Here is a 26,774-nt window from a genome sequence, read left to right on the forward strand (position 1 = left end):
CGAGCTGAGGTTGGCCCGACTCGCCGTTGGGCAAAAAAAAGCAAGTAAGTAGATGAAATTCATGGTGACACTAAGTGATAGCATAAGTGGTAAATAGTGCATGCAAAACATGAATGGAAGATTCAACAAACAGATCAACATGAATGTGGGTGAGGCTGTTCGTCGGTTGGGCGAACGTCCGTGCAAAATAGTTTCATGCATGCGACAATAGTGAGATAGCAACGAAAATTGAAACAAAGCTAGGACAAGCTAGAATTTATGTAAACAAAAACAGGCATTCAAAGGAATCAACAAAACAACACTCACACAAGCGAATACACGAAAAGCGACATAAATAATGAAAAAGACAAGTTGAGGCCACTTACCCATGTATAGTTGAGATGAATGTGTCAAAGAGTCCTGGATGTGCTATGGGCTGTCAGAGCTCCAAGATTGATGTAAATGAATGAGCTATGATGCATCAAATAAATAAGTTTGGTCTCATGACGCACACACCACAAATATGGGAAAAAGCGACACTTGGAGGGAAACTTCTAAAACAACTTTGCATGTAACCCCTGCCTGCTAAAAATATCTCCCTAAGTCATGGGATGCCTTCTACATGTTGTGTCTTGCTATTCCAGGAAGATCAAGTCATGCATGCATGCAAGTCAAGTTTCCTCGGTCCTAGGTGGAACTAGTCAACCGAACTATCCATGCATGCCAGTGCTCAACTATTTGGGAAAAATGTACATTCCTGACTATGAGCTAGGTTGTATGCCCAAAGGGATTGCACAATTTTTGGGCAGAGCAACTGACTTCTGCCCATATTTTCTCAAATCATGGGCTAAACATCCCACTATTGGGAAAAATTGCATAAATCTTGCTGGGAGGGTTGGCTGGCATGATTGCGCAATCGTGGAGCCCAGCAGGTTGTCAGACAGGATTGCACAATTCTTGTAAGGAAGGCTGGTTTCCCTCCAGGAATGCACAATTTTCAAGGGGAAGCTTCTCAGTGTATAGCTGGAACAAGTTTGGGTAAGTAGCCTGTGAGGGGAATGGATCGACTCTAATTGACAAGTTGTCTTTGTGCGAGGAAAACACTGAAGCTTGAGTAGTTGACGAAGCAAGACAAAGTGCTGTGTAAGGTTGGTATGGGAGGCTCCAAAACAGGCTAAGGCAAAATTTTGGAGGGTGGTTGTAGTCGCTACAACAGAACCTTTATGGTTCCATTTGAAATTGTGTAGAAATAACAGACTTGAACAAGAGCATGATGCGAGTCTGCCAATTCATTGAAGGAAAATACGTGGATCTCGTTGTTGTTGTGGTAAACAAGGTCAAAGTCAAGTGATTTACCAGAGATGTGTGTAATGATGTATTCATGTAGGGTTTTTTTTGCAAGCACTCTGCCTTGTATGGACCAATGTTTATAGGATGGCGTGAGGGCCTTGAAAGGGAGGGGGGTTGTAGTTGTAGGGGCACCAACATGTGAGTTTGGAGGTTGGTTTTCTACTAGGGGGGTTGAAAGGAAGCCAAATTCATTAGATGAGGATGAGGTGGCATGGAGTTCTTGTTCAGTGGAGAGAACAAGAGGGTTTGGATCACCGACAAGAGGTGTTGCATGATGGAGTATTTGAGGTGTGAGGACGTGTAGTGAAGAAGGGAAAATAAGCACTAGTAAAACAAGTGGATATGAAAGGGACATAAAAGGAGAGGGAGGAAAGGGAGTTAGAGGGGGGGGTTGCAATGCACAAAGAGCAATGTACGAATGTGCATGAACTTTCCTTGAGGAGCACAATGGAGATGACTTGCATGTTCCTAGCTACCGCAAGCGAAAGGTGGGAAGAAGGAAACAAGACTTCATGTCTATGAGTTATGTCAGAAAGAGAGAGACAGTAACAAGGGTTTGTAGCCCTGGTAGGAAAATTGTGCTTAATGACAGTGATCTGTAGGACTGGCTACATCTCAGTACAACTAACAAGTAACAATGAAAGTGCATTTCTAGTCAAGGTCCTATCCATTGTGAAACGACTTTGTTGTTCAAAGAGGGGAGTTGCAAGTGAATATCATTTGTAAGTACATAAGAATAAAAGTGGTTTGTGTACTAAATTGAAGGAAAAGGCTAAATATTCTATCTTCAAAGACATGAAGTGATCAGGTGCTCAAAATTATGTTCAAAAATCAAAATTATCAGAATGGTGTGGACCTTGAATGACCGCGTAGTGCTCGTTATCCTAAATCCAGCACAACTTGTTTCGCGTGAAATAGACACCGTATTGTTCCATAAATGTGATCTGTTCACTTTGTTAAACAAAGAAAAAAAATATGGCAGAGGAAATTGACATGGCACAGTCTTCAGCGTATCGGAAAACGCCAAGTGGAAGGCTACCATTGGCCCCGCATTTCGTAGATTGCAGATGGAAGAGGTCTGCGGTTAAGGAAATTGCCCCCTAACACTACCGGGTTGTGATTTACGATATCACAATTGTAGATCAGAGGTGGGTTAGTGGTAAAGAATCGACCCCAGAGCGAAGCCAAAGTGCGACACGATAAATCACAATTGCACATCGCATGGATCAAGTGCGTTTACAGAATCAGCCTGGGCAGAGTCAGGTTGCGATTTGCGATGGAACTATCAACGCCAATAGTTTATCGCTGCCACGTGTCCTCCTAATGGTTAGCTAAAAATTTGGTTGGCAAGACAGGTCGGAGGCCAGGGTCGAACCCATGACCTCCCATACAACAATGCCAAGGTTTACCGTTGAGCCCACAACATGTGACTTAACAAACTATGGTCACAGATTATATTTTAAATTATGTTGACCATCAGGTTGGGGGGAGACTACCAGCATAACAACCGACGACCCTCCCATGTGAACACCTCATCTGCAACCTGCAGCAGTTATGTTGCCGCCATGGTAATCGCACCACCAATCCAAACACCCATGTGACCACCTTATCTGTAGGCCGTGACATTTTTTTATAACCACCAGTGGGGTTATGGGCAGAATTAGCCATCCTACAATTTCGCCTGCCATGCGGCAAAATCTTCACCCTATTAGCGCTTTTTGGGGCGAAATTGGAGGATCATGCCAAATTTGGAGCAATTCGTGGAGCGAATAGTGGGCTAACTAGGAGAGGTCATAACTTCTTCAGTTTTCAACCAAATTGGATGCAAAAAGAGGCTAGATAGCCATTTTTGGATATTATGGACTCATTGGAGCAGGTTTCAGAAGCATTTGAGCATTTTCAAACACATATTTTACACTTTTGAGAATAATAAAGAGGCCCAAGCCATTGGAAGTTGAACAAAGGAGATGTAGCCCAGGAGGGGTGAACTCCTTTATCATGTTCCTGTTGTAATGTGTTTTTGATGATGTTCTGTACATGTTTATGCTACTGTTTAGTCTCTTATTTATGTTAAATTGCTCATAAAATTAACATAAAAACTCATCATTTCACTTGCAAAAATTCATGAATCCTTAAGCACAATGAAAGCATTTTGTTTCTAATCTAAGGAGGATCTTAGGACATCAATATAATATTCTAAATTAGATCAATTTTTGGTATCAGAGCTCTAGGTTTTCTTTGTGAAAGAAGGATTTAACTGTTTGCAAGTTTATGTCATGCTTACAAGGTTAAAACTCAAAAGAGGAGAAGGAAAGCTGGTTGTAAGCCTTGAAGTTGGATCAAGGGGAAGGAGAGCAAGGTTGCCACAATCTCCAACACCAGTTTAGCCTCAAGTTACAGTTGAGACTCTAAAGATCATGTCTCATGAAGGAGAACTTACCAACATGACAGAGGATGAGAAGACCTTCAGAAAGGCTTTCTTTGATATGACAAAGATGGTAAAGGTCCTCTATGAAGAGAGGAATACCAAGTTGCAAGGGGAAAGTTCCAAACCTCCCAAAGGAGAAGGCTCTTTAGGAGGAGGTAATGGAAAATGAGGTAATGGAAATGGAGACAAACCTCCACCCTCTCCACCATATTCTTCATCTTCTTCTTCACAAGCATCTTCACCCTCTTCCACTAACACAATCCTTACTTATACTCATCATCATACTTCAAAAGGAACTGGTAAATCACCTTTTTTAAAACATGATGTTAAATTTGAGCTGCCCATGTATAATGGTGAAGTGAATGTAGAGAAGCTTGATAATTGGATTCGTTAGTTGGAGGTCTATTTCAAGATTCAAAAACTTCAAGAGGATGACGTAAAGATTCAGTTAACTTCCATGAGAATGGAGGATGCAACACTAGTATGATGGGAATCAAAGACCCAAGAGGATATTAAAAAACATGGTAAGATCTCAATTTATTGGATTGATTTCATTGCTGCAATCAAAAGACAATTCTACCCTCTAGCTTATATGCAGAAATCCATCATGAATTGGCAAAACTTTAGACAACTTAAAGGTCAAAATGTGCAAGATTACACCCAAGAATTCAGAAAAAGGTCTTTGATGTTAGGTGTGGATTTTCAATCATAGGACACATTGCTTAAGTACATAGGGGGTTTGCAAAGTTACCTTAGGCATACTATCTTAACGTTTAATCCAAATAATCTAGATGACGTGTGTGTGCAAGCCACCCATCTTGAGGTAAGATGGAAAAACACTCCAGAAGAAGGAAGTAAAAAGCCATTTAAGGGTAAAGAGAAAGAAAAGGGTTTCAAGGGAAAGAAAAATGCATCCATTAAAAAGGAAGGAGAGAAAACAATATGTAAACATTGCTCCAGAGAGGGTCACGATGAAGCTCATTGTTGGGAGCTTCATCCCGAAATGAAACCAAAGAATTCAACAACAAAGGAAAAGAAAAGACAACTACCATCATTCAAGAGGATTTGGGATCCGATTCGGGTGATGAAACTAAAATTACAGCCATGGGTATAAAAGGAAAAGAATCCATTGCTAGCACTAGTATATCAATTTTTCACGCTAGCACTCCAAATGAAGAAACATGGATTGAATTATTTTAGGTGAGGGTAATCTCAAAACACACAAAATCGACACACTTTTTGATATTGGGTCTCAAGCTAATTTGATATTTGATGACTTAGTCAAGAAACTTAATCTTGAAACCATTTTACATCCCAAGCCATATCCATTGGGTTGGATATGCAAGGACACAAACTTACAGGTTACAATAAAATGTATTCTTCGGTTTGCAATTACAACAAACTTCATTGACGAAATTGAATTATATGTTGTACCGCTTGATATACCAAGAATTGTTTTGGATAATCCTTACCTTTATGATAGAAAATCAATCTTCTATCGCCATGAAAAAAAGTACCACTTGTTCAAGGATGGTGTGGAGTAAATTGTGCGAGATCATCGCAAGAAAATAAATATTTCATTAGTTAATGCAAGACAAATGAAAAGACTAGTGAATTCAAGCAAGAATTTAGTGCTTCTTATGATCAAACCCAATGTTGATATTGATTATGAAGCGTTTGATGGTTGTAATTCAAAATTGAAAACTGATTTGGTTGATGTAGTTAACCATGATGATGAGGTGTTTCAGAAAGCAAAAGGATTTCCTTCCAAGAGGAGAATCCAACATGAAATACCATTGCAACAAAAGTGTCTTCTTCCTAACATTGACATGCACATGATGTTAAGAATGGAAAGTATAGAAATAAAAAACAAATCCAAGGATTGCTGAATAAAAGGATCATTTGACCTTCTCCTTTACCATGTGGTGCACCCCTTGTTTTGATGCCCAAGAAGAATGGAAAGCATTTCATTGAATGGGATTCAATAAATGGTTTTCATCAAAGTAGAGTTGTTTAAGGAGACATATGGAAGATGAAATTCAAAACCAAGCAAGGTTTGTTTGAATGTTTTGTTATGATTTTTGGTCTTTGTCACGCTCCTACTACTTTCATGCATATGAAGCAAGATGTATTGCAACCATTTCTAGACATGATAGTCTACTTGGATGGAATTTTCATTTTCAGAAAATTTCATTATGAACATGTCATGTATGAGAAATAAATATTTGATGTCTTATGTCAAGAAAATTTGTTATTGAAGATGTCAAAGTATATGTTGGATAAAACTTCTTTGATGTACTTGGGCCATGATATTAGAGAAGATGAGATGAAGTTAGACTTCTCCAAGATTGATGCCATTATGGATTGGTCAATGCTCAAGATAGTCATTTGGATAAGAGGTTTTTTGGGAGCAGCCTAATGTCGGAGGAAAGATTTTGTTAATTTTTCTTCTATTGTAGCTCATTTTCATTCTTTGGCAGTTGTGAAAAAGGTTTTCCAGTGGGGAGGCAAACAACAAGAGGCATTTGATGCTTGAATACAAAAGATCAGTTCAACCTTTATACTTGTTCTTCTAAACTTGAAAAAATCATTTGAGTTTCAAGTTGATGTATGTGACTATGCCATGGGTGCAGTCATTATGCAATTTGGTAAGCCCATTTTATTTCATTCAGAAATTTTCAATGGTGTAGTGTTTAAGTTACAACGACAAGGGCACTTCCATTGGATGGGTTTTCGTCTACCATTCCACTTGGTGAAAAGGTATAAGAAACATATAAGTGACAAGTTTGTTGATGTAATTTCTAGGCCTATAGTTTGTGTAATTACTATCCTCAAGCATAATTTTGTTTTACATGAAAATTATGTTAAAAAAAATACATACTTTCAAGATGTCTATTCAAGCTTGAGTCAGAGGAATCAAGTAGAGGAATTTGATTACCATTTGCATCATAATGTATTGTATCATATTGGTAAGAAGGATGTTGATACTGATAGTAACACGGACAAAGCCAAATGGATAGAGGTTGGAAAGGTGAGGGAACTGTACTGTCACATGTTGGACAACTGAAAGTGATCTTTTGGAGTCCAAAAGGTTTCTAGTAGGGAGGAACGATTAGGTGCTCAAAATTATATTCAAAAATCAAAATTGTCAGAATGGTGTGGAACATGAATGACCGCGTAGTACTCACCATCCTGAATCTGGTGCAACTTGTTTCGTGCAAAACAAACACCATATGCTTCTAGAAACATGATCTATTCACTTTGTCAAACATGTAAAAAAAATATGGGAGAGGAAATGACATGGCAAAGTCTTCAGCAAATGGGAAAACGCCAAGTGGGAGGCTACCATTGACCCCGCATTTCACAGATCATAGAAGGAATAGGTCCGTGATTAAGGAAATCGGCCCCCAACACTATGGGTTTACGATTTACGAAATCGCAATTGCAGATCAGAGGCGGGTTGACAGTAAAGAATCGGTCCTAGAGGGAAGCTGGAGTGCGATGCGATAAATCGCAATCACACATTGCATGGATCAAATGCATTTATAGAATCGACCCTAATAGAGTCAGGTTGTGATTTGTGATGGAACTATTGGTGCTAATAGTTTATGGCTGCCACATGTCCTCCTAATGGGCTAAAAATTTGGTTGGCAAGACAGGTTGGAGGCCAGGGTCGAACCCTTGACCTCCCATACAACAACACCAAGGTTTACCATTGAGCCCACAACATGTGACTTAACAAACTATGGTGGCGGATTAAATTTTAAATTATGTTGACTGTCAGGTTGGGGGGATACCACCAACATAACCGTCGACGACCCTCCCATGTGAACACCTCATTCACAGCCTGCAATAGTTATGTTTTCATCATGGTAACCATGCTGCCAACTGCCAGTCCAAACACCTATGTGACTACCTTATCTACAGGCCGTGACATTTTTCTATAACCACCGGCGGGGTTATGGGCAGAATTAGTTTTCCTACAATTTCGCCCACCGCGCGGTGAAATCTTCGCCCAATTAGTGCTTTTTGGGGTGAAATTGGAGGATCATGCCAGATTTGGAGTAATTCATGGAGTGAATAGTGGGCTAACTAGGAGAGGTCATAAGCATTTGAGCAGGTTTCAAAAGCATTTGAGCATTTGTAAACAAATATTTTTACACTTTTGGGCATAATAGAGAGGCCCGAGCCATTGGAAGCTGGACCAAGGAGATGTATCTCTGGAGGGTTGAACTCATTTATCATGTTCCTGTTGTAAGGTGTTTTTGATGATGTTATGTACATGTTTATGCTATTGTTTAGTCTCTTATTTATGTTAAATTGCTCATAAAAATTAACATAAAAACTCATTATTTCACTTGGAAAAGTTCATGAATCCTTAAGCATAATGAAAGCATTTTGTTTCTAATCTGAGGAGGATCTTAGCACAACAATCTAATATTCTAAATCAGATCATGAAGGAACAACAAAAATTGAAGGGAAAAGTGTGGAATATCGAAAAGCACGAGGAAGAAAAGGAGAAAAAGAAAAAGTGATACCACTAATGAAGAGATTTCTAGGCTACTATCCTTTTGATTTGTGAATTTTTTTTGTCCCAAAGCAAAATGTTCCATGGTTAAGAAAGCAAGCCAAGGAAAAGACAATGCCTATCATGGAATCAATTTCTTTGAGGGTAGGAAAAGTTTGTAGGGAAAAAATGAGGGGTATGGCAATTTTAATGAGTTACATAGTAGGCATTGAAGTATTGTTCAAGCAAAGAAACCTTAAAGTTGTTCTAGAAATGTCTTATCAATGTTTTCATTGGCAGTAGCAAGGCAAAGGAGAGAGAATAATTACAATCATGTTAATTGTTTTTTGAAGAGAGTGTTTTTTTGCATGTATGTCACTTACAACTTATGACCTTATTCAAAAGATATTGTAACTTTTCTCATGAACTTAATTCATAGATCCAGTCAATTAATATTCTTTAAGAAAATTAGATGCTAGGAAATATACGAGAGCATGTGGCATTCTCTATAAAAAGAGTGTGGGAAGGAAAATATCAGTTATAAAAAAGGCTTGAAACTTGTCTCATTAACCTAATTCATAGATTAAGTCCTCTAATATTCTATAAGAAAATTTAAGCTAGTCATACTCGTGAGATCAAAGCTTCCAATGTATTCAATATACAAGAGCATGTGGAATTTCCACAACATAGAGTGTGTGAAATAGTATCTAGGCTGGTTTCTAAACATCTATAGTTGCAGTTGCAAGGTTTCTATGTGGGTTTTTCAAATTTGGGTATCAACTATATGTGTATGAATGCAAACATGGGCGTATGAACAAGTATAGGCATGAATAGTTTTTTTGTATTAGTTGTCAAGGTAGGGGAAGGAAGTGTAGATGCATGAATGAGAAGATGCCCATAGACATTGAAAGAGAACATGGATGAACTCGAGTTAGAAAAGCTTATATCTATAGGGAAATGTTGATTTATGGATTGTACATACAATGACTAAATAGTAGCAATTTGAAACAACAAAGAGCTAGTTTTTATGGGTCTATGTTCATATTGTGGTGATCAAGGAAGAAGATAGATATTTTGGGTTTATCGGCATATATTTTTTATGAAGGAAGAAGATAATTGGGGAAATTCAAGAGTAGAAGACAAGAAAGTACACAACTACGATGTCTTATAGGATATTGCATGACTAATATTATGAGTCGGCAACAAATACAGAATTTAGATGGACTTGCAAATGTGCAGAAGAAAAAGGTTTCTTGTACAAGCAAGGAAAAATCACAACTTATATTATGGAACGAGTTTTCTTGAGTGCTAGAAAGGCTTGGAGGGAAGAGAGGAAGGGATTGGAAGGAGAAACTATACCTTTAGATTGCTTGCTAGAGGGGTATAAGTACACAGACTGTTAGATGGCTGTTAGATGAGATAAAAGATAATTTGAGTGTAACACCAAGGTTCTGTTCAAGCAAAGAGACCTTAAAGTTGTTGCAAGAATTTCTTAGCAATATTTGTACTAGTAGTAGCAATACAAAGGAGGAACATTAGTTTCAATTATGTTAGTTGTTTGTGAAATAAAGTGTTTTTTTTTCACTTATGGCAAGTACAATTTTCCACCTTATTCAAAAGACCTCCCAACTTTTCTCATGAACTTAATTCATAGTTTCAGTCAGTTAATGTTTTATAAGAAGAATATAAGCTAGTCATTCTCGTGAGATCAACAAATTCACTGCATTAAACATACAAGAGCATGTGACATTCTAGCCATTCTTGTGAGATTGAATTTCTCACTGTATTCAATATGGCATTCTCCACAACAAAGAGTATGGAGAAGGAAAATATAGGTTAGAAATAAGGGTTTGAAACTTGTTTCATTAACTTAATTCATAGATTAAGTTCTCTAATATTCTATATGAAAATATAGGCTAGTCATTCTCATGAGATCAAAGCTTTCACAATATTCAATATATAAGAGCATGTGGCATTCTCCAGAACATAGAGTGTGTGAAATAACATCAAGGTTGGTTTCAAAACTTCTATACTTGAAGTTGCAAGGTTTGCGTGTGGGTTTTTCAAGTTTGGGTATGAACTATATGTGTATGAATGCAAACATGGGAATATGCACAATTATAGCCATGAGTATTTTTTTGTATGAGTTGTCAAGGCATGGGAATGAAGTGTAGGTGCATGAATGAGAAGATGCCCATAGGCATCAAAAGAGAACATGCACGAGTTCGAGTTAGAAAATCTTATATCTATAGGGAAATGTTGATTTATGGATTGTACATACAAAGAGTAAATAATAGGAATTTGAAACAACAAAGAGCTAGTTTTTATGGGTCTATGTTCATATCTTGCTCATGAAGGAAGAATATAGATTATATGGGTGGGAAGATGTTGTTGATGAAGGAAGAAGATAGTTGGGGAAAGTCAAGAGTAGAAGGAAATAATTTACAAAGTTCCAATGTCTTACAGACTATTGCATGATTGGTGTTATGAGTCAACAAAAATTATGGAATATAGATGGACATGAAGATGTATAGAAGCAAAAGGTTTCATGTCCAAGCAAGTAAGAAAAAAACACAACTTTTATTATGGAATGAGTTTCCTTGAGTGTAGGATAGGTTTGGAGGCAAGAGAGAATGGGATTGGAAGGAGGAGGTATACCTTTGGCTTGCTTGCTAGACGAGTAGAATTACACAAACTATTAGATGGTTGTTAGATGATTGTTAGACGACATAAAATACACGTTTGTGTGAAATTTCAAGATAGGTCAGACCATGTTGAACTAGATATATGCAGATTGTCACAAAATATATGTAGATTGTCACATTCGTCTTGTTCGTCCTCTTCATTGGAATTTGGGTGTATTTTTTATTCAAAGGGTCAATAAGCAAAGGTTCAAGAATCATGGCTAGATAAAACCCTCCAAACCCATCCTTCGGGCAATATTGGCAACAAGAAGTGCAACCCTCTGCGAAAACAAATATATCACAGAAGACGTGGTTCTCTATAAAGCTAAGCAACATAGAAGCACCACTTACATGTGGAAAAACCAAAAATGGGGAAGACAAATCTATGACTAAGAAAGTCAAAATTTAAGGGGTAGAAAGTATCACAAGTTAATTTTCTACCTAGTCCCATCTAAAAAAAATGTATCCTACAAAATGCATTGCGAGAGATGATGTTGAGCATGCAAAAATACTTGCTTGATATATTTCCACCCCAAATAATTTTTGAGTTGAGAAGAAAGAATAACATAAAATGGTTAAGCAAAATGGAGAAGCAATAAGTTTTTTTTTAAAGTAGACAAAATGAAATCAAGGATAATAATATAATCTTGTTGTGCTACACACTACCCATCCAAAGAACCAAGAAGACCTACAAGATTATAGAGAATATGCAGAGAAGCTCTTAAAATTGGAAATCATGATATGAAGACTAGAGGAAAACATATTTAAAATGTAGAGAAGATACCATAAGTTGTATAGAAAGAAAGGGAATCATCATTAGAAGGAGAACTATCTGAAGCATATGTATAGGCTTTAGAAGAACAATGTTTATAAGTTGCTAGACCCATATTTTATCTTTGTCGCCAAGAAGTTCAAAAGAAACAATTTGTTTTTGAAGCACAACCATCTCCTTACTCAAGTAGAAAGACATTTCAGTGAAAGGACTTGCTATGAACCAGATGCTAAACTTGGGCATTGTGATGCCTGGATATGACTAGTTATGTAGTAGTTATAATGTTACTAGTAAAGTAACAAATTAGGGTCAGATTAGGTTTCACAGAAAATTAAACTAAGAAAATCCACCACAGAATTGGATGTGATAATTTCACTGAGACAAAAATAAGCATAACCCATTTTATTTTGTTTTCACAACACTAATTCAAATATGATAATTCCACTGCAGCAATAAATGAGCTTAACCCCTTCATATTTCGGTTTCATGCCAGTACTATGGAGATCAATAAACTGCATGGCCAAATTAGCATTTCTTGTACTTAACTTTATGACCTTTTTTTAAAGGAGCATCATTTAGCTGAAGCAAATCGAGGGAGATGTAAATGTCTTCAGCACTTTGTTAGCTTATTTAATGAAAATTTTGGAGGAATGAAACTCGCAATTTAAAGAAGGCATCGATAAGAGAAGCACTCAATCGACATCTTATGTTGACCATTCATTCCGTTGTTTTCTTGATTGTTGTTCACCACTGATTCTACTATTCACTTGATAGTCAAATTTGAAAAAACAAGGCTCGTTCCATGCAATCTTTCCACAATTGTGAAATATGTAAAACACAAACAATATGAATATGGTTTGCACCTCTCAAGACACTGGTCTAAAAAAGCTCCACTAGCCATAGTCCAGAGAATCCTAACAATATTAACTTCTAAACAAATTTTGCAATATCACAAGATGTTAAAACATGAAACACATTTTTCATTTAAAACTCAATGCTCGTATTAGACCTTAAGCACATCTATAAACCTAGGGAGCTTTTAGTTTTCTCTTTAAACTACAAACCTTGCAACTACATATAAAGTTGTTCTTCCTATATGAAATGATGTTTCCTTTCAAACTTGTAATCCCATGCAACCTCCTAAAGGTTTACTTATAGCATAGAATTTGACTTCCATTTTGACACTATTTACAAAACAACAACCTCCTGTCAAAGTAATTCTGGATCTACTGCCTGTATAAATTTTAATCCAACACGTTTATGGAAACTTCGCCCATCAAGCCAAAGCAACAGGATTGAGAAATCTACCTTATACAAATGTTCAAAATTTTATACAATCAGGGAGCTAAAGGTAAAAGGACAGATTATAACCTTCATCGTTGTTCATCATTAATAAAATCTGGGAGTTAAAGCAAATGATAGAAGAGAGTATATTTTATTATGGTAGAAGTAATCTCAAGACTCGAACCCCATCTCACAATCAAGTATGGAACAATTAAGGAACTTGTGTCCAAATAAAAATAGTTGCAAAAAAATTACACATGTACGATGATTATTATTATCTTTGTAAACATCCAATTGACATAAGGATCATAACGTGCAAAGGAGTGAATACTTTCCAAAAAATCCCACATAGTTATGCAAAAGCAGTGTATATGATTGAATATTTAATAATGGTAAATATTCCAAAACACCTTACATGTATATGGATGCTATTATTAACATATAAGAATCCACAGAAAACAATAGCGTATATAAATTTACATCGTAAATGAATAATCAAAATGATATCATTTTTGCAACAAGATCCTAAAAATAGTTCAACACAATTTCTTACAACAATGCTTCGAAAATACTCTGCTCATCTTATAGGGATGCAATCGGGACGATATAACTTGTTCTCATTTAAATATACGAAACAATAATTTTTAATTTCTATTATAGTTTGTGTGGGAACTTCATAAATCGAAGAATGAGTAAGGCTTATACTTATACAATAAGGTTGTTATTGGTCCCTGCCTCCGGCATAGTAGGGACTATAGCGTTTGATACAACGTTGACCACCTATTAATTCACCAGTTGATCCGTTTTTTTTTTTTTTGGGTTTCTTGTATTTTAACCAAAGTTTATTGCCAACAATTTTGCGTTATGAAAATTTTAACCAAACTTCTGAATTTAGCCTCTTATTGCAGGCTTCACGTTCCCCAATTCTATTTTTAGTGAGGAGAAGCTATTTTATCCTAAGTTTTTTAACTGGTGGTTGGGGCAAGTTTTTTTATTTAAATTTTTTGAAACGAAGGTCGAAGCAAAGTTTTCAAAAGCTATACATAAACCCATCTGAGCTTACAAGCTTACACTTGTCACTGCTGGCTGCCAGGATTGTTTACAGCTGCCAGCTTCATTCGACCACCCTCTTATGCCCTCTTACCCTCTTCATTGCATTGCAAACATGTTGTTCTTCCGCTCTTCATTCCATTGCATGTTAGCTTCCGCTCGGGTTTGTTCAGGTTGTCGGGATGAAAATTCATTGAAATGATCTCAGAACCGAAGAGGGCGCTTGTTTGTCCAACCACTTGAGGCAATCTACTTCATATTCAATGGGCGAGGATGATATGAGCGGCTCGACTGGATAAATTTGGGGCATTCGCCTAGCATCAGTGGGATAAACCTTTCTATCCCTCAGTGCTTTGATTTGTTCGCCCTCCAGTTCCTTGAAGGTGTTTATCAAAATCCCTGTGGCTTCCGACAGGCGCGAGGAATGCTTCACGAACCAGTGAAAGGCATCGTCAGACCTGTCCTGAACGGGAGTCGGCACATCCTTGGCTGGAATCGGCATAACCCTTGGTATTTCTATGCTAAAATCTGCGTCTTTAAATGAAACCTGTATCATAGAAAAAGAAAATTTCAGGGGTTTATTCACACATAAGCTAGCTAATTTTACATGTTTAATTTTTAAAATTTTCCTTAACCTGCATCTCTGACACCAGTTTGGGAAGACATAACATGACAGAAAGCGCAGAAGCTTTTCATAGAAAAAGAAAATTTCAGGGGTTTATTCACACATAAGCTAGCTAATTTTACATGTTTAATTTTTAAAATTTTCCTTAACCTGCATCTTCGACACCAGTTTGGGAAGACATAACATGACAGAAAGCGCAGAAGCAGGTGAAGTGAAAAATAAGTAAGTGGGTATGTCCAGCTTGGCGGTCACATCGAACATTGTAGAACAGAAAAAATGCAGCCATTTCATTTTTTAATTTCCTCGCCTTTAAATGAATCCATATTTTGTGGTTTAACCGTGTTTATTTATTGCAGACGATATAAATAATATTGAACAGGAAGAGGAGAAGGCTCAAGAGGCAAGAATTCATCTACCATTTCTTATGCAATCCGTTTCCCTTCTTTTGAGCCTGCCTCTCAAGCTGCTTATCAATCTGATGTGATCCACTCAAAATAAAATGAGATGGGTTGCATTGGGCAACAAAAGAGGAAAATCAAGCTGGGAATTGAATTCAAAATTCACTGAATTTACTGGTCTTAAGGTCTTGGTGAAATTAGACAATTGGGTACTTTGAAGGTTAGCATCTTCATTTTTGAGTTTAGAAATGTGTCTAATGGAGACATGGTGGGTAGAAACTGTTTAATACTGGCAAGAACAAGAACAGTTAAAAATAATTGGACTCTGAACAAATAGAGGACTAGAAAGAGAAAGGAGACTTAGAGGTAGGAGACATAAAGTTTTGAAATACGGTAAATTGAAATTTGTAAAATCACGCTGAAGCAGCCTCCAGTGATTTCTTGAAGCGCAGATTCATCATAACTTATAACTGACTTTATCCTCCAAAGACACTTCGCATTTCTTTTGATAATTGAGGTATTAGTGGGCAAAACTCAAATGTTTGGTTACTGTAAGTAAGCATCAGTTGTGGTAAATTACAACACAATAGGATTCAAATGAGTATCAGTTACTACGTAGGTTTCAAGACTTACTTGAGACTTGAAGTGATTATCCAAACCTTTTGTTAAATGTTTTCCTTTTGCTCAACAATTTATTGTTGAAATGAAAATCACATAGTTTTCCATTTGAATTTCATCTAGAATGAGTTTTGCAGTAACCTTGGATATAACAACAAACAACAAAATTAAGGCTTCAGTTCATCATGAAATTTAGAAGACAGTGCCTTTATTCTACTAGAAAGAATGTTGTTCATCCCTCGTTCCCTGATAGTTTCAGCAATATCTTCAACATCTGCACATCTTACTGCTTCCCATCGGGTTGCTACAGAGACAGTTACTTGAGATCTATGTGTAATCTTGGCAGCTCCCAAATGGAAAATCAATGAAATATGAAAGTGCCTCTTCTTTGTTTTGTCCAAACTACATCCATATTGCAGTTTGGACTATCGCATGGGAGACAAGTTTTAGCGTAGTGGGCCCAAAGAGTTAGACAAGTGGTAAAATTGTGGGCCCCCGATGTAAAACTCGGTGATTTATTTCTACTTTGTATGTGACATCTTTGCTGCATTACATGTGTCTTTTGCAAAGGTAAAACTCTGAATCATTACAGGTTTTGCAAAGGTTCACGTGTGAGAGAAGTTTTAGTGTAGTGGGCCCAAAGAGTTAGACAAGTGGTAAAATCGTGGGCCCCCGATGTAAAACTCGGTGATTTATTTCTACTTTGTATGTGACATCTCTGCTGCATTACATGTGTCTTTTGCTCCCTTCAAAGCTATTTGCTTATCAAACATTCAGTTTAGTGTTAACTAGAAGCCTTTCTAGAACTGTTCATTCGTGTGAGGATTCTCACAGACACTGTATTTGGGTTGCAATAGTTTATGCCCCTACACCTGGATACATGGTTTGTAATTTTCTTATTAATTATGCATGACAAAGCATTTTAAGTAACATATATATGGAGGAGCTTCTACATATTTATTTGGGGTGCAGTTTGGTAGAGGCATATACTTCTCAGATGCTGCTGCAAAAACAACACAATATGGATTCCATGGCTTGGAAAAACCACAAGGGTTTCTTATACTTGCAGTGGCATCACTGGGAGAGAAAGTTATTGAGATGTCCAAGTGCCCAGAGGTACTGAAATTATGGCAACTCCCCATAAATTGATTTAGATGATGAAGGATTTTCTATTACTATCTTTTCTAGTTAATCTGATTTGCAATTGATTCCTTCTGGACACAAAGACAACCCTCTCGCTTACAATGAATATGTTGTTTACAATCCAAAACAGGTGCCGCTGTAGTCATACTCGTTGAATTCTCTTTACAGAAAAAAGATGGATTAGAACAAACAAGTGCATGAAGATGCTAAACCTATCTTGCTTTTACTTTATTTGCAGGTGAATATGATGTTTTTACACTGTGTTCAACTTGATGCCATGTAATATTATATATACATATATTTTTTACCTTCTCCTTGGAGTTTTTTTATGAATTTTCTCTTTCAAATTGGTTGTGGTTCATCGTTTATGTTCAATAAACGCTCACTTGCAAATTTTTCAGTATGCTCAACCCCGGTAGGGACTACCGCTATGACAGTGGCTCCCTTGTTTGATTATAACAACCTTTGCTAAGGAAGTGGACGTGGAAACCCCCGGGGCTCAATAAGTGCACCTTCCAAAACCCCAAAAATTTAATAAAATTTCCATTACAATGAAAAAGTTAGTATGAAACCTCCATAACATCTCAAATATATATTTCCTATTAATAAACATTTGTAGAGATATTCTCAACGGAAATTTGGATTTTAGGACAATGACCATCGATGGTGGTATCCACATGCAAAGGTTAAGGATGGTGGAGACTATGTTAATTGGCATTGGTTCACGGTTTTGCTTACAATTGGCATTGCAAAGGGTGAGTAACATGTAATAACATGACCAACTTTTTGCATATTCAAAGTTGTAAATAAGAGAGAGAATTTATGTAAAAAAAAGTGTGAATTCTTTGTTGAGCACCATGCAACAATTGGTCGACATGGTAGATGATCTAGAGAAGCTACTCAACTTTGAGAGTCGAGGACAAAAGGGAGGTGAAATAGACTTGAGGAAAAAATAAATGGTTCGATTATTTTCAGGGCATTGACAGGGGTAACAACCGTTTCCATTGCTCGCAGACAAACCTCATCTTGGCAACATCCCGAAGAGGAAGGGCAAGTTAAATCGAGCAAGGTTTCCAAGAAATGTGTTTCAGTTGAAAGAAAATGTGCCTTGTGACAAGAGATTTCCTATCAAGGTGTTGCAGATGCAGGGAAATTTTATAACACTGAGGCCTCCTTTGTCTTTCATTGTGGTGCAAGTTATATGTGGTCATTTATTTGGTTTTCTACTCCTTTAAAATTCGAAATATTTCGAAAATTATTATATAGATGCATATTAAGATTGAAAACAATATTTGCATAAGGACTTTGGAATAGATAAGTTACCTGTTGTATTTCTAAACTAAATCATTGAGGTATCTAAGGTTTGATGAAGTTCAATGTTCTTCAGGTTTGATGTTTTCCTATTGAAACAACAGTAGGTAAGAATGTACCCCTCTTCAATATATATTGGCACTTGCAAGTCACAGTGAAAAATGGAGAAATTGACCAAAGGCCATGCCTTCATGCCTATTCAATGTAGAAACAGGCAGCCTGCGAGCTTAGGAATAAATGAACTGAAAATTGAATAAATATTTAAGTGAACACTAAATGTGAGGTTGTGGGAAAGAGATTGCGTAGGAATGGTTGGTCAGTTCAGATACAAGGAATGACCATTAAATTCTCACTTCACTTAAGATACACAGAGAATCAGTTTGATCATGACCAGGGGAAGAATCAATTTGATCATGACAAAGGGAAGAGGGAAGGAAGACCTGTAGACCTTGGGTTAACATTTTAATTGAGTGGAGTCAAATCCCATTGGAGAGTCATAACACGTTTAAGATCCATTTGATCAAGCTTGGTGTTTAGGTTTAAGATCTGAACTACCATCCCACACATCCTATTACCCATGCACCACCAATTTCACTCCCTGGTCCAAGGACATAAACTTTCTTGAACTCCTTGTTGGGGTCGACCAATAGAAAAGAAAATGGATGAGCTAGATTAGAAATGTATACATAGAATGACATACTCTAGCTTAGTAAGAAGGCATATTGGTCACCGTTTCCTGTAAGGTAGAGAAGTTAATAACACTATAAATGGGCATGGACCAAGTACCATGAATGGATTAATGCAAGTAAGCATAAAGGTAATAATTCTGTAGTATAGCAGTAACAAAGCTCTTGAAAGAAGTTCATCAAGGCATGTAAGCATAAAGGAAGTACTTTTGTAGTATAGCAGTAACAATGCTCTTGAAAGAAGTTCATCAGTAAGGAAAATCACATATGTACTCTCTCTTCAATCGAAGGAAGAATGGGTAAGGAAGTCAGTGTGCCATTCACATTCATCACGTAATGTTTGAGGGAAGGAATTTAACGTGACAAGGATGCCAAGGCTTTGAAAGTCGATGTGGTAGTTCCATATGGCAACCTATAATTGGCTCGAGGATGATGAAAACCAAGGTCTTGGATTTGCTAGGGTTAACAATGTTTGCCAACCTCAAACCTACAAAAAAAACACATATCAGTGTAATTATCCACATTTTTTTGTTATTAAAAAATTTACTAAAAATGGCAATGCATAAGAGTCAATAGGACACTCGTGATAAGAAAATCACCATAAAAACATTGAGTATGGGAAACTAACATAATGATCCAAAAGTCAATAAGGATATAACTTATCTCAATATTTATAAGATATGGATAACAATACTACCAACCTTGTTATTTAATGATTTCATTTTTTAAATGTGCTACCTGATTATAAAATTCAAAGAGAGAGTTAAGGCAAGGGCATAATATTTTAATAAATAGTTTTCATATTATATATATATATATATATATATATATATATATATAAAGAGTTGAAATTATTATTAATTTTTTAAATTTAAAATAATTAATATATAAAATTTATTATATAATTTTAATAATAAAAATATGAAATGCTATACAAATATATAAAAAATTTTAAATTTAAAATAATTAATATATAAAATTTATTATATAATTTTAATGATAAAAATATGAAATGCTATACAAATACATGTTTATATATTTGTTTGGCATATATACTATGTTGAGAATTTATTTTTTACTTAAAATAATTACAATTAGTAAAATATAATGTTGCATATATATTTTTTTAAAGTAGATACTGAATGTAAATCAAGAATGCCCATAAGTGTTATTTATTTGGTTCTTCCAATTGTAAGTATTTTTTCCTTCTTTGAAATAAATTGACAAAGTATTGCACTTCATTAAACAAATTTAGGATGTTTATTGACATGTAAGTATTTTTTCCCTCCTTGAAATAAATTGACAAAGTATTGCACTTCATCAAACAAATTTAGGATGTTTATTGACATGTAGATGACATTATGTGATAAACCTTGAAGAAGTATAATAAAGTCATGATAATAATCTTTCCTTCTTCAAGTTCTCATTTTGGGACAAGATATGAATTTATATATAGAAGAAAAGGTTTATGGACCCACATTGTAAACCTCGGTTTATATAATACAATCCATACACCATTTTTTAACAATGCCATGATTATTTATTTAAGCTTGAATTTCCACCATACCTTGTGAAGCATTTAGCTTGCAATGTTGATCCCTTGAGGAATTTCAATACTCCAATTACTAAGAAAAGTACAACAAAACTATAACCTCTAGTTAACATCAAGAAAAGGCTTAAACATTCCATCTTGGGCAATATTATTGATAATATTTAATTATTCAATTATTACAAGGCTGTGTAACTATGTAGTATTGTCATTGTGATCCAATTGACTACATAGGGTAAGTCCTTCACACTTGAGCATTGGTGTTAGAAGTTTCCTCCTATGTTAGACGACACATTGAAATTTTATGCTCCAATAAAGAATTCTGATACAATGATGACTTTCACTTCTACATTTGATACAACATGGATTATTGCTACTTGGAGAAAACATTGATATTTATGCAACAAATGCTTTTGACATGAGCCAATCCTTTCTCAATTTGCAATTCATCCAAACAATATGATTAGAGTCAATGATCACTTATTTTAATAGACTTCACCATGACTAACATGCACTTCTCATCGTGTTGAGTCTAGTGCCACTCTAGCATGATTTGGCATACCGACTTAGTGACAACTCCTCAATCCACATGACCACCATTGCATGATTTGGAAAGGTGTCTTGATGCCAACTCATTGATCTACCTCGATAGAATCTTAGAAGTCAAAGTAGTGACACTACATTTTAGGTGATCAAAACTACCAAGTTAATTTAGAACCCTTCCAATGATCAAAATGGATCAAGTGAATGCCTACGCTGGTTGATGTGCTAATATAATTTAAGGGATTGACTATTTTTAGTTAATATGGTTGAGGCCAATTAATAAGAACCAATTTAACATTTATATTTTTATATGTATTATTTTACATAAAAATAGTTATATCATGTTTCACATTTCTTATCCCATAAATCATCATTGTAATTTTCGTGAGATACAATTTCTTCGAATGATTTAATTGTTACTTGATATTATGACTATATCATAGTTAGATTTATGAGAGATTTAATTCATTCATGTTGAAGCTTAAATATATTATAGAAAGTACTATTTCTCTTAGAGATTTTTAAGCCACAATAAAAATACAATTAAAAAGAAAGAAGGGAATTGAAAACATCAATTAAAAAGAAAGAAGAAGGGAATTGAAAACATTAATATGGGATGTTTTAGTAATGTGGAGGCTAGTAGTTTAGAAAGTAAAAATAGAAGAAGTATTTCACTTGTGTCGTTAGAAACACACAAGCTCTCATAACACCCTTTGTTTATGTTTCCTTGATAATCCTTAATAAAATAAGTGGAGCAAGCCATTTCACCTCGGAGCTTTCCCACCTTGGGGTTTTTTTAAAATAAAATATCATTTCTTTCTGAGCCAGCCATTTCGATCTAGAGTTTTCCCACCTTGAACTTCTCCAAAATAAAGCTGTGTAAGTTTTGGTATGTGTTTTGTGTAAAATATAATCTATGTTAACTCTTATATCTATTTTATAGATGATTACATTGAATTCTGTGTATAAAATAATTAAAATGACAATATTTCCTAAAAAGAAGAGTAATTTAAGTCAAACAAACAACGTAAAATCCATAGTAGTGAATTATGTTGGAATATAGTGAACCTCCATAGTAGTGAATTATGTTGGAATATAGTGAACGAAAGATCATATCAATATTAGAGAGGCTATTCCTGAAATTGAAAAGGGAATAGGATAAAAATTTGCAAAGAAGAATAGAGTTTTATATCATGGTTCGTAATCGTTAAAATTATTTTCCATTTAATGTGCCCCAATCCATGGAGTGAAATCAAACTCTGATAAAGTGATAATGAAATTTAGAGTAGTTTTGAAATTATTTAATAAGTTTTTGTTTATAATGATTTTTAGTGTACTTCAAATGAGGGGTAGAGTATGTATGTTTTTGTTGGGTAGAAGTAGGTTTTTTTTTATAAACAAAAGGATCTTATACAATAATTTGGAGTCTCTCAATTTGGTGTATTTGACGGTGATCTTAAAATTAGATAATAATAATAATCTAAATGTATTATGAATTCTGAGTGATTTAAAATAATAAAAAGAAAGTATTTTTGATTTAAAATATGTTAAAAGAATAATTTTGAATTAATAAAATTGTAAATATTGAAAATTAACATCACACAATTTAGTTATAATAAAGGCATTTGAAAATATTGATTTTAAGTTTACATTAAAAGGAATATTTCATTAATTTGAAATTATAATTTGGGTAAAGTTTGTTTAATTTGAAATTATAATTTGGGTAAAGTTTGTTAGATTGAATTTCATTAATAATATATTGAAACTAATAAAAAAATATATTATTTAATCTTTTTCTTATTTAATAAATTTATGTTCATAGTAATTAGTTAATATATGAAGAATTGTTTATTTAAATCAATTTCTCATGTATTAAAGAAGTCTATGGTATTAGATTTATTTAATAATTTTGAGTCTTTGATATATGTGGGGTGCTGACTGATGCAGATATCTAGAGAAATTGCTACTTCTTTATCAAAATGTAAAGACATTAAATGTAAAGAAGAAATAAAAGAAAACAAATGCAGTCAAGGAAGGAAGGAAGTGGATAAGAAGAAAAAGGGAATACAGAATAGGAGAGAAGCAAGAACCCATCCGGGCAAGGCAAAGCCGTATGGGGCTCTGTGCTGCTAGTTGAGGTTGTGTTAATCTTCTATTTACCGGGGACGAAGTTGGTGGCGTAGGCCCAGGCATTGTTGTTCACGGGGTCGGCCAGGTGATCGGCAAGGTTCTCGATGGGTCCTTTGCCCGTCACGATCGCCTGCACGAAGAAGCCGAACATGGAGAACATGGCCAACCGTCCGTTCTTGATCTCCTTCACTTTCAGCTCCGCGAAAGCATCCGGGTCGTCTGCCAGTCCCAGTGGGTCGAAGTTACCGCCGGGATAGATGGGGTCGGTCACCTCTCCGAGGGGCCCACCCGCAACACGGTAGCCCTCGATGGCACCCATGAGGATGACCTGGCATGCCCAGATGGCAAGAATGCTCTGGGCGTGGATCAACTGTGGGCTCCCTAGGTAGTCAAGCCCTCCCTCGCTGAAGATCTGAGCTCCGGCCTTGAACCACACCGCCTCACCGAACTTTACTCCGTTCCTCGCAAGAAGCTCCGGGAATACGCACCCGAGAGCGCCCAGCATCGCCCACCGGGAGTGGATCACTTCCAGCTCTCTGTTCTTCGCGAACGTCTCCGGATCCGCCGACAGCCCCGCCGTGTCCCACCCGTAGTCACCGGGGAATTCACCGGTCAGGTATGACGGCGGCTCGCCGGAGAATGGACCCAAATACAGCACACGGTCCGGTCCGTACCATGGCGAATCGATGCTCGCCGCAACAGACTTCCTGCCGGTCGCTTTCCGCATCGTCAGTCGCGCTTCGCCATGAGCTCCGCCGACTCCCAGCAACTGGTTGTTCTGAGGCTTCACCGATGATAGCTGCGCCCCAGCGAACGCACACCGCGACCCTATGCCGCAGCTCGCCATTGTTGTAGCCATCCTATCTCTCTCCTTGCTTGCTTTCGCCGCTCTCACGCAGAAGGAGCGCACTTAGTTCACGCTCGGGTCGAGGCCCTTTGCAGCATTTCCTTCCATATATAGAAGAAGACAAGCCAACATATCTTCGAATCATCTCCTTCTCTCCCACCTCCAATCGTTTCCGAATCCCCACCCCCAATCACACCCCGATGCTCATCCTTACTTCTAAAGCATATCCTCAACCCTATCCTCCCATGGATTGGGGTACCCGCTCATAGATCACGTAACCGTGAATTGCAAACTGGAAAGGTTAAACCCTTGACTACTTTCAAGTTGTTTGTTTGATAGCTACAGTATGTTTAACCAACCTCATCTTGCTCCTCCTATCTATTCAACTGATTGAATATTTCATTTCAATACCATCCATTCAAAGGTAATGTTCATAAAAATGCTAACCAAAATATCATGACTATTATTTTGATATCATCAGAAAGGCTTATTTTACAACTCACTGTGAAGGCGATGTGAAAGTGATATATAAAGACAATATATAAGTATGTCGATTTTACAACTCACTGTGAAAAGAATATATAAATATGTTGGTACCTCTTAAAATAAAAATAAAATATTCTCTAAATAGAAAAACAATATCTACTATTAAAAAAATAAAAAAATGCTATGCATATATAATTAGTTGTCTACATGACCTAATATAATTTATTAGAAGTAAGAAAATGATATCAATATAAAAAAATGTTAAAATAAAACATTTTAATGTTGTATACAATAAAATATCTAATGTGAGTTATGAATAAAATATTTTAATACGAAAAAATATTGACTTATACTTAAAAATATATTAATAACAAAAAAAAGAGTTTAATGTGCATCGCTAAAATGGCTCAATATGCACATCTTATGTAATCTTTATAACATTCAAAAATGCAATTTAAACAATAAAAAAATAAAAAATTGTTTTTTGCACTCTAAAATAAGTTTGCAAGGCAAGAAATTTGATCCTCTCTACTCATGTTAGATCCCTGGCTACCATGTCAATAACTTGGTAAATTTTGTAAGACATCCTTAATTTGATTGCAAATTTAGGTTATTTAGGACTTTAACAACAAACCAGCTTGGTGATTTCTCAATTTAGCTCTCCCATAGTTTAAATCTAAAATCAAATGAAATCAAAAATCCTAAACATTTTCAATAATGCTATATCATTAACGTTTTCATCAATATTATACCAATTCTATTATTAACACTACATGAAATATAAAAACTATGACACTTAAGTATTTTAATATGAATTAATATTGAAGTATACTTAAAAATATATCAATAATAAAAAACTTGTTTAAAATGGCTTAATATGCACATGTTATGTAATCTCTATAAAATTCAAAAATACAATTTAAATAATAAAAAAATACACATTATTTTTTTCACTCTAAAATAAGTTAGATCCATCTTAACTTTATCCTAGATTTACCTTAAATTTGGATCTACTAACTAGCCACAAAGATCAAATCCCTTTTCATTCTAAAAGAGATTTGCACCTCAAGAGATTTGATTACTCTAAATGCTTGCTAGGTGAGGAGTTAAGATAGATCTAGGCTAATACTATGTGTTGAATGCCAACAATAATTTTACTATTTTACCTCAATTGTATTTTAATTATTAACCTTATATAGATCTAGGCTAATACTATGTGTTAAATGCCAACAATAATTCTACTATTTTACCTCAATTGTATTTTAATTATTAACCTTATATAGATCTAGGCTAATACTATGTGTTGAATGTCAACAATAATTTTACTATTTTACCTCAATTGTATTTTAATTATTAACCTTATTTTATTATATTAATTTTATTTTTATTTTTAAGTAATTTTAGTGAGTTAAAATGTTTACATAAAAAGACAAAAGACAACATTACATCACTTTTATATTGGACTTAACTATGCTATATTTTCTTTTAATCTAACATATATCTATATAATTTTGAATATAATATATATATATATATATATATATATATATATATATATATATTTTTTTTTACAATGTCGGCTACTCATATATTAAAAAAACTTTCTGAAAGTAGAGCTGTTACATGATGGGGAAGAGCATGAGAGCAGAGGCACAAAATCGGGTACGCAGACCCGCATTCCTCGTAGCTTCTCTTGATTGAAAGCAGAACTGAAAATAAACGACTATACTGCCTTACATAGGATCCTCCTAACCAAATACATTTGCAATGCATAAAATCTCGGAAAGTGTGGAGTAACCGAGTCTTCCTTCTGGGCGCTGGCTCTGATCGATGCTTCTGCCTGATGACTTTCGGTGAGGGTGCGAAGATGGTCGATTACTGCCTCCATGTGGATGCAGCGGTCCTTCAGGTCTTCAATCTCCTTCTTTCTTTTTCCCAGCTTCTTTCGTTTGGATTCTCGGTCAGCATGGTAGTCCTCTGTTAACTCCTTCAGCTGTTTTTTCACACTGTTGATCATAATAGTATGTGCCATGCACATATTGCAATCTTTGCTATTGAAGAGATTTCCCAGAGGGTCTTTGTTTGGGCCCTGTTTAGATGGCTGCCCTTTGTCCTCCATCGACGAGGCCTGAGGGTTGAAGACAGAGAGCGCTCTGCTGAGAAGAGAGCTTGAAACCTCTTTGAAGAGATTTGCGGAGTGCAGGGGCGTTGAATGGTGGGGAGGAGTTCTCCAGAGCTTCGGGAGGGCGCTACTAAGGGAACCAAAGACACTGTTAGTTATGAACAGGATCACCAAAGAAGGAAAGAGACTTACAGCAGAATCAAAACGGAAAAATAGAGCGTTCTGAGGAGAGGGGACTCCCGATCTGCTCCGAGGATTTGCG

At 35.8% G+C, this 26,774-nt stretch overlaps 1 protein-coding gene and 1 pseudogene across 1 annotated transcript; both read right to left on the reverse strand.

The window, feature by feature from the left end:
• Positions 1-14,244: 14,244 nt before the first annotated feature.
• LOC149154842 (UDP-glycosyltransferase 72B1 pseudogene) lies at positions 14,245-14,940 on the reverse strand (annotated as a pseudogene).
• Positions 14,941-22,954: 8,014 nt separating this feature from the next.
• LOC149154843 (chlorophyll a-b binding protein type 2 member 1A, chloroplastic) lies at positions 22,955-23,995 on the reverse strand. Its single transcript, XM_089441197.1, has one exon. The coding sequence runs from the start codon at positions 23,914-23,916 to the stop codon at positions 23,080-23,082; it is 837 nt and encodes a 278-aa protein (XP_089297323.1). The 5' UTR covers positions 23,917-23,995; the 3' UTR covers positions 22,955-23,079.
• Between the last annotated feature and the right edge of the window lie 2,779 nt (positions 23,996-26,774).

The sequence above is a fragment of the Pinus tabuliformis genome, chromosome 9 (genome assembly GCF_031772625.1).
Source record: "Pinus tabuliformis cultivar Carrire ecotype Pingquan chromosome 9, CPIR1, whole genome shotgun sequence".
Classification (NCBI taxonomy): domain Eukaryota; kingdom Viridiplantae; phylum Streptophyta; class Pinopsida; order Pinales; family Pinaceae; genus Pinus; species Pinus tabuliformis.

Excerpts from the sequence above, each read along its gene's own strand:
- LOC149154843 (XM_089441197.1), bottom strand. The coding sequence starts at position 23,916 with ATGGCTACAACAATGGCGAGCTGCGGCATAGGGTCGCGGTGTGCGTTC.